Source organism: Phyllobates terribilis, unplaced genomic scaffold, assembly GCF_046119375.1.
Source record: "Phyllobates terribilis strain yellow unplaced genomic scaffold, ASM4611937v1 Scaffold_7__3_contigs__length_470593459, whole genome shotgun sequence".
Taxonomy (NCBI): Eukaryota; Metazoa; Chordata; class Amphibia; order Anura; family Dendrobatidae; genus Phyllobates; species Phyllobates terribilis.
In genome coordinates this window covers 172,055,818-172,069,895 of record NW_027362767.1, presented here as the reverse complement: position 1 = coordinate 172,069,895, position 14,078 = coordinate 172,055,818, and the positions used below count along the sequence as shown (strand labels likewise).

Here is a 14,078-nt window from a genome sequence, read left to right as displayed (position 1 = left end):
TTACTGCGTAAATGCCACAAAGTATCTCTCCTACAATACGCCAAACTGCACAGAGACACGCCTCAAAAATCTGGTACAAGGTAATTTGGAGTGATGAGACCAAAATTGAACTTTTTTGGCCACAACCATAAACGTTACATTTGGAGAGAGGTCAACAAGGACTATGATGAAAGGAACACCATTCCTACAGTAAAGCACGGAGGTGGATCGCTGATGTTTTTGGGATGTGTGAGCTACAAAGGAACAGGAAACTTGGTAAAAGTTGAAGGAAAGATGAATGCAGCACGTTAACAGCAAATTTGCACTCATCAACCCGGAAGCTGCGCATGGGACGTACTTGGACTTTCCAACACAACAACAATCCAAAACACAAGACCAAGTCGACCTGTCATTGGCTAAAGCAGAACAAAATGAAGGTTGTGGAGTGGCTATCTCAGTCTCCTGACCTCAATATCAATTGAACCACTCTGGGGAGATCTCAAGATTGCAGTTCATGCTAGACAGCCCAGGAATTTAAAGGAACTGAAGGATTTTTGCCAAGAAGAATGGTCAGCTTTACCATCTGAGAAATTAAAGAAGCTCATCCACACCTACCACAAAAGACTTCAAGCTGTCATTAATGTTAGAGGGGGCAGTACACGGTATTAAGGAATGGGGTATGGGAACTTTTGATTAGGGTCATTTGGATGTTTTTGGTTGTTATTAAGATTTAAAAAGAGAAAACACAGTCGTTTGACAATAAATGACTTCACCCAACCAATAACCATGAGTGGAGAAAAAGTTCTTTTGTTATCATTCATATTCTCTGAAACAATTCCAAGAAATGAAAAATTCTGCCGGGGTATGTAAAGTTTTGAGCACAACTGTAAGTATGAATATTTTTATTTGTTACTTTTGTTAGAATAGACCTCATTTAGCTGACATTAGTAGTATTAATAGTAGTAGTAGTACAGCTACTTCAGTTCTCAAAATATAAAAATACAATAGAATCACACTTAGTACTTTTTATTATTTTTTTTTAGTAATTTTTATGTGTCTTCTATCATTGAGCTCTGGCTTTAGAAGGATGACATAACATTTTGGGGTAAAAATACACACCAACAATCCTGCTGTAGAGATTAATATGGCAAAAACTTCTACTGCTACCGTGTACTTGCCCTTAGTGCTCAGGTAAGTGGGTATAAAGGACAGCCAAACACTGCAAAACATGAGCATGCTGAATGTGATATGCTGAGCCTCATTGAAGTTGTCTGGAAGTTTTCGAGCTGAGTAGGCGACGATGAAACTTAATAAAGCCAGAAAACCAATATAGGAAATTGCAAGATAAAAGTAGAGCATAGATACATCCATACACTGCAGTATCAGCTTATCATATGATGTCTTACTATCAAATTCTACAATTGGGGGGGCACATATTGTCCAGGTAACACAGATGAGAAATTCCCCTAAAGAACATAAAGTAGTCAAGCCTATGGAGACCCTTGAACCCATCCATTTTTTAAACCTGCTCCCCGGTTTGGACGCATTAAAGGCAGCGATGACTGTAATGGTTTTTCCCAACAGAGAGGATATGGCAACTGAAAATACAAAGAGAAATAGTGAATGTCTCAAGAGGCAGGTGACTTCTGTGGGATGACCAATGAATAAGAGTGAGCAGATGAAGGACAGGATAAGTGCTATGAGGAGGACATAGCTAAGGTGCTGGTTGTTAGCTCTGACTATAGCAGTGTTCCTGTGCTTGACAAAGGTGATCATTACTAAAGTTGAGGCTACAGCAAAGGTTATGGCTATGGTAGCCAAAGTTGATCCAAGATGGTCATCATAAGAGAGATATTCTATGGTCTTTCTTATACAAACAGTCCGGTTTATGCTTGATGAGAAAGTTTCAGGGCACTTTATACAGTTTTCCATTCCTACGATTAAAAAAACATAGTTTAAAACATTCTCATTAATGATATAAATGCAAAATACTATATTTACATCTATCTATGCTTATACCTTCCTACAAGGACCTACTGTAATATCATTCCCTATTAGGGTTGAGCAAGTATGTTCTGTCCGAGTATGCTGCTCCATTCTGACACCCATGTCTTATTATGTTTTCTGAAGCTGTGATTTATTTTAGTGCCTTTCTTCCTGTTATTCCTCCTTGTTTGTGAGCTCGTATTTTGTTTTCTCCAGTGCCACCATGTTCTGTTCATCCATGCATTACAGAGAGAGGGTTTTCCTTTGACCTTCTTTATCACGTCATTTCTCAAAGTCCATTCTGTAAATTACCAAAAAGCTCCTCCATAGCATCTTCTACACTGGATTGTCAAAATGGCCTACATGTTATAGTCCTAGCTAGAGAAGTGTTGCTAGAGAGTTCGCTATCTTCCATTGTTGCTACACATCCCTCAGAGACCTCAGAATGCTATTGATTGCAGATGAGCTGATCACTTTGTGCAACCCTGGTCGACAGACCAGAAAAGTGCTCTCTGGCTATGGACAGGAACCATGTGAATTTCCGTACCCTCATGGATCTCAGGCTCGGCTTATGATTAGCCGAGAAAGAGAGATTTCACCTGTGCATCGGTGAATCAAACACCATAACAATGAACCCAGAAGCACTGGGAATTCACGTAGCTCCCGCCCACGGCCAAAGAGCACTGACCGTAGGGTTGGGCAAAATGATCTGCTCATCTCTATTATTAATACTTTTATGATGCCTTCTGTATATTTTATGTCTCTTATTCATCCTACTGACCCCATCTCTAATACAACAATCTACCTAAAATTATCCATACCTAGTTATTAGACTTTGGCAGATTTGTTTGACTTGAATTTAATTCTTGTCAAATTTAACAAAAAACAATATTCTCCAGAATGCAGATTTTTTGTAATTCGCTCCTCGCAAATTTAGCAAGATGGAGGCTGGTCACCTTTGGCCGCCATTGTGCCAAATTGTAGAGGGCTGACAAAACATTTAAAAAAAACAATCTATCTAATCTGTTACTAATATACTTTGTTTAAACCGCACCAGATATATTTGCTATTTCCCCATCGGAGCATGGAACACAGTCAAAGCAGCAGGGTAACATTCCCATTTGGAGGGATTTTCTTTTTCCATGAGTACATATCTCCCTGCACATGGACTGAGGAATCTTAAAGAAATATAAGTATAAAACAGATCAACAAATCAATATCATTTGACAATTTTGGAAAAAATATAAAATTGTGTGATGTGAAGCTTTCCTATAAAGTCAAAAACATCTCCGTTTATGGAAATCTGGTGAGCTTCTCATGTCAGTGTTGTGATGGTGACATGGAACAACCACTTTAGGGGACACATAATCTATAGCTCACACTATGCAGCAAGGTAGTAAGGTTCAAGCTAATAGGTTTTTTTTATAGTTTTTTATTAATTTAACAATAATTTATAGTAGAGTTGAGCAAAAAAAGATTCACAGGTCCCTGGTTCAATAGCTACATCTGTAGTCCGTTGTCCGCTGCTGCCGGACGAGAACACTGCAAACCTCCAATTACTAGAAAAATTACTAATTATTAAGGCCTTGCGAAGTCATGTCTGTGTCTTACCCCAACATAGTGACATCTGTCATGGGGCCTACTGATCAGAAGAGGCGCTTAACATGCCATGGGCAGTTAGAGATTCCGATTGCTCTGGTCCAGCGCCCTACCAACATGGCTACATGACCAAGGTCTTATAAATCTTTTTGCTCATCTCTAATATACAGTACAAGGAATGTATGACTTATATTAAGGCTGTTGTCTAATTTCTCAAAATTTCCAGAATTTGTAGTTTGAAAGCCAAAGCGTGCCAAATATATTTTTTGCAGTGGTCACTACAAGGAAATAAGCAGAATTTCATGTAGCCGGTGGTAATAATGACTGTCTATGCAAGTCACGGTTTGTTAGAGACTCTTCACTTTGTCTCATAGTGAGAATATCCTCTATGATGTTCATATCCCCCAATAGTTGGGGTTGGTGCCAATTGATTCACACAATCCTGTCCATTGTCTATGACAGTGGCCTGTAGTCGCTGGATAAGAATAGGAGAATTGTCTCTCACCTGATTGTATCTGCTACTCTTTTTTGGATTAGCCGGCCTGGCGCGACGTCACCTATGCATCATGCCACAACAATTCCGTCACGTCAGGCCGTCTAATCAAAAAAGAGTCACCGCACAAGGTAAGAGTTCGTTCTTCAACTCCCGTTCGGCAACTACAGACTACTGTGATATTGAAGAACTGGATCATGCGAATCAATTCGCACCAACCATATTAATGGGCAATATAGACTGAGGAAGTCCTAATGGGACACCTCTTTTAGTAATTGGGTAAATTATTGTTTATTACTTGAATTTATGAATTCTGGAATACTCTGTTCTTACCTTTGTAAAATATGGATTCCACATAATAGCACTTGTATTAATTGCTAATTTCTGTGATGGCAAGAAAGTACCGACGTGCCTGCTCACATCTGTGCCGTTTGGATAAAGGACCCAGTTTAGAATAACAAAGCTATTCACTATATCACCCTGCGGGGTGAAAAAGATGTCTTCTCCCATTTTTCTTACATGAACATGTTTCAAATAAATATTCAGCTAAAGATAAGATAAGATACATGTTCATTTTACTTGTTAACTTTACTCATTGTGGCACATTCATGTGATATTGTACTGCTTATTTGACTGTTTCTGTAACTTCCATAGACTCCAAGTTCACGGAACTACTGCCAGCTGCCTATTCTGCAGAATGGAGTGGAACATTGGCTTTCTCATAGTTGAGGTGGCAGAGGAAGGACTTCTACCTAACAGACATGTTTCGTTTAAATCATAAAGTTTTTTGTATAATTTTATAATTACAGCCCCCATTGTAAAACCTTTAAAAGAGGTTGTCTCAAATTAAAGCAAACCCAGTGATCATCTGATTGATCCAGGTCCAGGTTTAGAAATCTCTGATGCTAGCCAGCCTGTTTAGAGGAAATGTAGTGCTACATGCCACAGCTGACCATCCAGAAGCCTCTGCAGAGGAACATAGTGCTACACGCCACAGCTAACCATATAGCAGCCTCTGCAGAGGGGTGTAGTGCTACATGCCAAAACTATCCATACAGTAGCCTCTGCAGAGGAGTGTGGTGCTGCCTGCCAGAACTATCCATACAGTAGCCTCTTCAGAGGAGTGTAGTGCTACATGCCAAAACTATCCATACAGTAGCCTCTGCAGAGGAGTGTGGTGGTACATGCCAGAGCTGACCATCCAGCAGCCTCTGCAGAGGAAAATAGTGCTACATGCCACAGCTAACCATATAGCAGCCTCTACAAAGGAGTGTGGTGCTACATGCTAAAACTATCCATACAGTAGCCTCTGCAGAGGAGTGTGGTGCTACATGCCAAAACTATCCATACAGTAGCCTCTGCAGAGGAGTGTGGTGCTACATGCCAAAACTAACCATACAGTAGCCTCTGCAGAGGAGTGTGGTGCTACATGCCAGAGTTGACCATCCAGCAGCCTCTGCAGAGGAGGCCTGTTGGGGATATAAAAAGGGAAGGTGGAGCTACCCAGTCAGTCAGTCTGCTGCAGCCAGAGAGGTTGTCAGGTCAGTACAGACTCAGTGAGCTCAGTTAGTGAGCCTAGGGCGTGCCGACGCCAAAAGAGCGTGAAGAATAGCGAGGCCTACTGCCCGCGTGAAGCCTAGTGAGGGCCCCGAGCGTGGCCAAAGCCGAGTGGAGTAAGCAAGCTACATAGGGGGCAGAGGAGCTTAACTAGCTCACCCTAAAACCATTTACCGGACACCGGGTCCGCGTCTGCAGGGATCCTTTACATCCAGCAGAAATAACCGGAACCCCTGGAGAACTATATGTCCCAGGAACACCAAAAGCTGATTACGTATCCGGGTCAGGAGTCACGGAGGCCCAAGAGACCAGGGAGTGTGATCTCCAGCAGAAGGCCCTACCACCAGGTCAGCAGGTGCAAGACAGAAACTAAGTTAGGCCTAGCACCAAGCAGGTCAGAAACTTGTCAAAGAAAGGCAAAGAACAGGAGGCCCCACACCCGCTCACTGGAGAGAGTCCTGATATGCACCCTTCACCCTGAAGTACCCTGGACTTTGCCAGAAACACCACCAGTAAAGGTACTGAAGTGAACTGTTGTGTGTGTGCCTATTCTTCCTCTGACCCGGCTGGGTCCCCTCTGTCCTGTATCCCTACACTTATGCTGCCCTGAGGCCCCGCTCCACCTGTGGGGAGCCGCACCAACTAAGCTGCCTGAACACCGGCCTCAGAGGACTGTAGCAGCGCTGGTGATCTTCACCAGACACCACGGGTGGCGTCACGAACATTCCCTAACACATATAACTTCCCCCCTTTCTTTAAAGAGTGACCCCAGGGTACGGGCCCGGGAGCCGACCACCGCGACATCCCCCAAGGTCAGGCAACAACAAGGCCTAGGCGCCGAGTCGTCTCCATCCCCTGGGCGTGTCATCTCTTCCTGGCGTCACGAACAGGATTCCGTGCCCGCTGCAATGACGGAGTGTTGTGCCCGTTGCCACTGGGTACTGTGCACCTTTAATCAGAACTGTGTATTTAACTGTGGCGAAGAACACCGCCATTGTTGTGCCGCCGAGCGGGAAGAAGGGCGTAGCCGCGGGAAACTGAGAGGTGTACCTGCTGAAGCGCGCGAATCCCCGGACACGCCCCACGCCTCGACGTCAAACCAGGAAGCGCCAGGTCCTCGAAGGAGCCCCAGCTAGCGCTCTGACGTAGGACGCAAATGACGCAAGGTCCTGAAGGAAGACCGTCACCTGCGGAGCTGCGGCCTACAGGAAGAAAAGAAAAGAAGGTAGGCCATGGTTCACTAGGGGGGCGCCAGAATGTCCGAAGAACAGCACAATGCCAGAGTACCGGTTAACCGCCCTGATGAACATCCCGCGTCCGGCGCCGAGCAGGCCGGAGCAGCGGCTCCACCAGCAGGGCTTGTAACCCCTGTCATACCCATGGCCCTACCGTACATCCCTGGAGCGAAGTGGCTCCTCCAGTACAGCAGCAAACCAGATACCCTGTCTGGATTCAAAAGGAAAATATGTGGTATACTGGACATGTACTCTATGACAGGCAAGCAAAGAGCCGCTGTTGTATTGGGACAATTGACTGGTGCTGCGGAGCGAGAAGTAGAAACCTGGTCGACCGCAGACCAGGAGTCAGTGTCCGCAATCTTTAAAAAGTTACCGACTGTCTTTGAGGATCGTACTGAGACAGACCTCCGGATGAGGTTCTACAACTGCTCTCAGCAACCGGAGGAAAGTGTTCGGGACTATGCCTGGCGTTTACAAGGGGCCCTGCGAGCTCTGAAACAGGTTAGTCCAACCAGCATCAATAATGAAAATAAAATGCTGAAGGAACAGTTTATCCGGGGACTGAGGTCTCAAGAGGAGAGCAAGACTGTGCGCTGGTGGTCCCTGGATCATCCAGATGCCACCTTTGACACCCTTAAGGACATGGCTATAAAAGGACTGTAGCCCCTGGAAACAACTGCTATCCAATGTTAAAAGGGTGGGGCCACCCCAGTGCCTGCAGCATTTACCTTTTCCCCGGTGGCTGCTGAAGCCAAGGTTCCAGCAACGTCCCCTAGTGAGCTGGACAGCCTGCGCCCTGAAGTGCGTCGGTTGAGCAAAACCCTGACCACTGTACTGAGTGCCCTGCAGCTGCGGACGGAGCCCGAGGAGGAAGGAAGTATCCTGCTAGCTGACAGCCCTGAGGATGTCCCCTGGATGAGAAGGAGGAGGAGGACAGCGCCACCCCCTGGGAGGACCAGCGACCAAAGCCGCCCGCCGAAGGACCCTGTCTGCCACCGCTGCCACAAGACAGGTCACGCCATCCGGAGCTGTCCTTTAAATGAGCAAACCCTGGGGCCGCGGGCCGACACCCAGGAGTAGACCCCTCAGGCCCATCAAACTGGTACCGCAGGTTCGTGGGAGGAAGACCTTTCCTGTCCTTCGTGCTGGACGGCATCGCGACACCTGCTCTGCTGGACACAGGATCTCAGGTAACCATCATGCCTGATGTCCTCTAAAAAGGTTCTGGTCCATAGACGAACTTCACCCACCAGATCCAAATCTTTCCGCGTATGCCTCAAACGGCCTCCCCCTTAACCTAGTCGGAGTTAAGGATGTGGCAGTAAAGGTGGGAAGAGTGGAACTGAAGGACCAGGGACTAATTGTAGTAGAGACTAATCCTGATGATACAGACTTGTATATGGTACTTGGCATAAATATTGTTAGTAACTGTTTGGCAGAAGTGTTGTTCTTGCTCCAACAGATAGCTGACACTGCCAGACCAGGGCAGAGAAGGGCGCTCCAGAAAGAGATCCGCGATATTATGTACCAGCAACAGGTAAAGCTAACAGGAGGTGAAATTGGTAATGTACGGGTGACAGACCCGGTACCCAATGTGATTCCCCCACTGAGTGAAATGCTGATTTGGTGTAGAGCAGCAATGGGTCTCAAAGGACGGAGCTACCAGGCGGTAGTGGAGCCCCTTAGCTTAGAGCATAGACCTACACTCTTAACTGCCAGAGTGGTAGTGGATGTACGCAATGGGAGGGTGCCCGTCTGTTTTCTGAACTATAGGGAGGACGAGGTTAGATTACCACGCTATGCCACTGTTGCCAACCTGTACACAGTAAATAACAACTCCATACACACGGCGGAGTCCTTAACCTCACCAGACGAAGTGGAGGATAATGACCTGGCAACCCAGGTGGAGGATTGGTGTCAACAACTCCATGTTGGGACAGACACCACTCCTGTCCATCAGAAGCAGGGTGTACATCGGGTGGTTCAGCAATACGCGCAGGTATTCAGTAAGCACCCACTTGATTTTGGGAGGATTAAGGGGGTACAACATCATATCCTCACAGGTGACCCTCCACCCATCAAAGAACGTTACAGGCCTATACCACCAGCACACTGCCAGAAGGCGAAGGAGATGTTGCATGACATGAAGAAGGCAGGGGTAGTAAGGGATAGTTGTAGTCCCTGGACAGCTCCCCTAGTTCTAGTCAGGAAAAAGAACGGAAGCATGAGAATGTGTGTAGATTACAGACAAGTAAATCGCATTACACATAAAGATGCATACCCTTTACCACGTATAGAGGAATCCCTGGCTGCCTTAAAGTCTGCAAATTACTTCTCCACCCTTGACCTCACTAGTGGGTACTGGCAAGTAGCTGTTGCTGAGGAGGATCGGGAGAAGACGGCCTTCAACACCCCGATGGGACTCTGCTAGTTCAATAGTATGCCGTTTGGACTCTGCAACACCCACGGAATGTTCCAGAGATTGATGGAGTGCTGTTTGGGACACCGCAACTTCAAGACTGTACTACTATACCTGGACGACGTGATAGTATACTCCAAAATGTAGGAGGACCACTTGAAGCACCTGGTGGAGGTGTTTTAGTCGCTGTCCCGGTATGGGATGAAGCTGAAGCCCTCAAAGTGCCACCTGCTCAAGCGAAAGGTACAGTACCTGGGGCACATCGTTAGTCCAGAGGGAGTAGCACCAGACCCGGAGAAGGTCACTGCCATCCAGAAATTGCCGGAGCCAAAGAGCCTCAAGGAGGTACGTCAGTTCCTGGGACTAGTCGGGTATTACCGGATGTTTGTGAAGGACTATACCAAGAAAGCGGTGCCTTTACAAGATCTCCTGGTAGGACAGTCCGGGAGAGGCAGAAACCCCCCGTTCCAGTGGGGTAAGGAGCAAGCTGAATCCTTTAAGGTGATGAAGGAGATCCTGACCGGCGAAGAGATCCTAGCCCACCCTGACTACAGCCAACCGTTCCTGCTGTACATAGATGTCAGCAACGAGGGATTAGGAGCTGTGTTAAGTCAGAAGCAGAATGGCCGAGAGAAGGTGATCACCCATGCAAGCAGGAAGCTCCGCCCGACCGAGAGGAACCCAGAGAACTATAGCAGCTTCAAGTTGGAGTTCCTGGCCCTGGTCTGGGCCATCACCGAGCGGTTCAAGCACTACCTAGCCTCCAGTAAGTTCACTGCCTTCACTGATAATAACCCCTTGACTCATCTGGAAACAGCCAAGTTAGGAGCCATGGAACAACGATGGATCGCTCGACTGTCAAACTACCAGTTCACCATTATGTACCGGGCAAGCCGCAAAAATACCAACGCCGATGCCCTGTCCAGGATACCTCACCAGTCGGACACTGAAGAAGAAATGGATGACTTGGAGGAGATTGAACTACCTGCTTTCCACCATAATGGAATGGTCCACGAGCAACGAGCCTCCAGGAGGCATCGCGGTAAGATGTTAAACCCCCTGCCTCACAACAGCTGGAAGGAGACCCAGGACAGCGACCCGGTTGACAGCCGTATCAAAGGGCTGATAACCCAAGAAGGTTCCTCCCTGGAGAAGGACACGTCTCTACAAGCCAAGCAGCTGTGGAATGAGAAGAGCCCGTTGTTCATCTATAGAGAGAAACTGTGCCGGAGGTACGTCAACCCCAAAACTCATGAGATGGTATGGCAGGTAGTGGTGCCCAAGACAGACATCCAGATGGTGTTGGAAGCCTACCACGATCAGGCGGGGCACTTTTGCTGGAAGAAGCTAGAAACCCTGCTGAAGTGTCGGTTTTATTGTGTAGGAATGCGCAGTTCCATTGAGAGGTGGTGCAGGAATTGTGGACCCTGTAGCATCAGAAGAAAAGACTACAGCAGCCAGAAGGCACCCCTGCAACCCATCAAGACAACTCAACCTTTGGAGATCGTGGCCCTGGATCATGTCAAGCTGTCACCCAGCATGTCAGGATATTCCTATGCCCTGACCATGGTGGATCACTACTCCTGGTTCCTGGTGGTCGCCCTCGTCAAGGATCTGACGGCAGAAACTGTGGCGAAGACATTTCAGGCGTATTTCTGCAGGCCCCATGGATACCGGGAGCAGGTGCTGACGGATCAAGGCTCAGCCTTTGAAGCCGAACTGTTCAAGGAGTTCTGCCATCTGTACGGGTGTAAAAAGATCCAGACTACACCGTACCACCCCCAAACCAACTCTGTGAAAAGATGAATAACATCATCATCGACCTGCTGAAGACCTTACCACTAGAGGAGAGAAATCAGTGGCCAGACCTACTACCTGACCTGGTAGATCTGTACAACCACATACCTGTGAGTTCCACCAATTGTACTCCAGCATATCTCATGCGAGCAAGACCCGGGAAGTTGCCCATGGACCTGCAGCTTGGGGTAGTAGAACCAGAAGCAGATATGTCCACTGAGGACTGGGACACGACCAGACAGGAGCAGTACAGAAGAGTATAGGCCTATGTCGAAGACAGTCTCACTCGGGTAAGGGACAAGCAGGAAGCCTACTACAATAAAAGTGCGCCCGCAGAACCCTTCACACCAGGAGAAGTGGTGTTAAAGAGGAAAAGGAGAAACCATAAACTTGATGACGAGTGGGAGAGAGAACCCTACACTGTGTTAAATTCAAGATTTGATAACAAGAAGACCTGTTTGATTAGCAAATACGGAGGAATAACAACTGCAACGGTATCTAGAGACCATCTGAAGTTGTGTCCAGACCTGCTAAAGCCCCAAGAAGAAGTGCCTCTCACCGTACCGGAGGAGCCTAAAGAAGCAGTACTCCATACTGACTTAGGAGATTTCCTAGAAGATTGGCCTCAACTAGGAGGAGCAGTAATAATAACTGTGATCCACTTCTTTCAACAGCCAGAAGACCCTCCACAGCAAGTAGAATCTGTAAGTGCTTTAGAGGAGCCTGCTCAAGAAGAATCCCCAGAAGAAGGATCCCCGGTTGGAGCAGAGCAAGAAGGCCCAGCCAATGGTATACTTGCCAGTCCCTTAGAGAGGTTAAGGCAACCCTGCAGTCCCCCAGCACTTAGAACTGACAGAATGAGAGGTAGTGCAAACACTAGTGCCTCACGCATCCCAGTACCAAGTAGGTCGACACGTAGCACACGAGGTCAGACCCCTGTCAGATACAGAGAATAGAGAAGGAAACTCTGACAGTGTAGATAGTTGCCCCTGGGGTTTTGTCTTATGTATTTTCATGTATGTGTATTTTGATATGTGCTTTGCCTTACTAATGGACAATTTAAGTGATATGGACACTTCCCTTGTTAACTCTAGTTACCCGTAAGGGTACATAAAGAACTTTGCGGCTGAGGACTGTGTGCAGCCCAAAACCTGTTTGCTGTAAATAGTTGCACTCCCTGGAGTGCCCCTTTAGGTGACCTCAGAACAAAAACCTATCTGGCGTGGCAGAAGTGGAGGTCCAACTCAGGATCGCCATGCCCTGCAGCCACCCCAGGGCCTACGTTGAGGGTTTGCTTTGGACAGGTCCCTCAAGCTACCAAGTACTCTAACCTGTGAGATGGACATCCTATCGGGGAACCTCACCAGAAGATACTTGAATTCTGAGGTTGCTTATTGAATTGTACATATCTATTTATTGTTTATAATGTTTTATTATGCCGCGTTCAAGCAAAGTGCCTCCCATAAAGGGAAGAGTTATTGTTATTGTTGTTATAAAGAATTACTTCAGTCCGGGAGTACTGAGCTTTGCTGGGGGGAATGTGGCGCCCTGCTGCGCATTGGTGCCACAGATCCCAGAGGGGTGCATGGACGGATTCCTCCACAAGAGGCCCTCATAGCATCCACACACCTCCACCTTCCACCTCAGACCACCAGAGGGAGCCCGTTAGGGATATAAAAAGGGAAGGTGGAGCTAGGCAGTCAGTAAGTCTGCTGCAGCCAGAGAGGTTTTCAGATCAGTACAGACTCAGTGAGCTCAGTTAGTGAGCCTAGGGCGTGCCACGCCAAAAGAGCGGTGAAGAGTAGCGAGGCCTACTGCCCGTGTGAAGCCTAATGAGGGCCCCGAGCGTGGCCGAAGCCGAGTAGAGTAAGCAAGCTACATAGGGGGCAGAGGAGCTTAACTAGCTCACCCCAAAACCATTTACTGGACATCGGGTCTGCGTCTGCAGGGATCCTTTACATCCAGCAGAAATAACCGGAACCCCTGGAGAACTATATGTCCCAGGAACACCAAAAGCTGATTACGTACCAGGGTCAGGAGTCATGGAGGCCCAAGAGACCAGGGAGTGTGATCTCCAGCAGAAGGCCCTACCACCAGGTCAGCAGGTGCAAGAAAGAGACTAAGTTAGGCCTAGCTCCAAGCAGGTCAGAAACTTATCAAAGAAAGGCAAAGAACAGGAGGCCCCACACCCGCTCACTGGGGAGAGTCCTGATATGCACCCTTCACCCTGAAGTACCCTGGACCGTGCCAGAAACACCACCAGTAAAGGTACTGAAGTGAACTGTTGTGTGTGTGCCTATTCTTCCTCCGACCCGGCTAGGTCCCCTCTGTCCTGTATCCCTACACTTACGCTGCCCTGAGGCCCTGCTCCACCTGTGGGGAGCCGCACCAACTAAGCTGCCTAAACACCAGCCTCAGAGGACTGTAGCAGCGCTGGTGATCCTCACCAGACACCACAGGTGGCGTCACGAACATTCTGTATCCCATATAACTTCCCCCCTTTCTTTAAAGAGTGACCCCAGGGTACGGGCCCGGGAGCCGACCACCGCGACATCCCCCAAGGTCAGGCAACAAGGCCCAGGCGTCGAGTTGTCCCCATCCCCTGGGTGTGTCAGTAGTACATGCCAGAGCTATCCATACAGTAGCCTCTTCAGAGGAGTGTGGTGATACATGCCAAAACTATCTATACAGTAGCCTCTGCAGAGGAGTGTGGTGCTATATGCCAAAACTATCCATACAGTACCCTCTACAGAGGAGTGTGGTGCTACATGCCAAAACTATTCATACAGCAGCCTCTGCAGAAGAGTGTGGTGGTACATGCCAGAGCTGACCATCTAGTAGCCTCTGCAGAGGAAAATAGTGATACTTGCCACAGCTAACCATATAACAGCCTCTGCAGAGGAGTGTGGTGCTACATGCCAGAACTATCCCTACATTAGCCTCTGCAGAGGAGTGTGGTGCTACAAGCCAGAACTATCCATACAGCAGCCTCTATGGAGGAAATGTAGTG

General features: G+C 47.6%; 1 protein-coding gene across 1 annotated transcript in view; it reads right to left on the bottom strand.

Annotated features, from left to right (window-relative positions):
- Nucleotides 1–1,008: 1,008 nt before the first annotated feature.
- LOC141155453 (vomeronasal type-2 receptor 26-like) overlaps nt 1,009–14,078 on the bottom strand; it is a 78,531-nt gene continuing 65,461 nt past the window's right edge. The window contains exons 4-6 of the mRNA XM_073642318.1: nt 4,391–4,603; nt 3,020–3,143; nt 1,009–1,913 (exon numbers count right to left, since the gene is read on the bottom strand). Coding sequence (XP_073498419.1) covers nt 1,009–1,913; nt 3,020–3,143; nt 4,391–4,603 — 1,242 coding nt within the window. The remainder of the gene's footprint in view (nt 1,914–3,019; nt 3,144–4,390; nt 4,604–14,078) is intronic.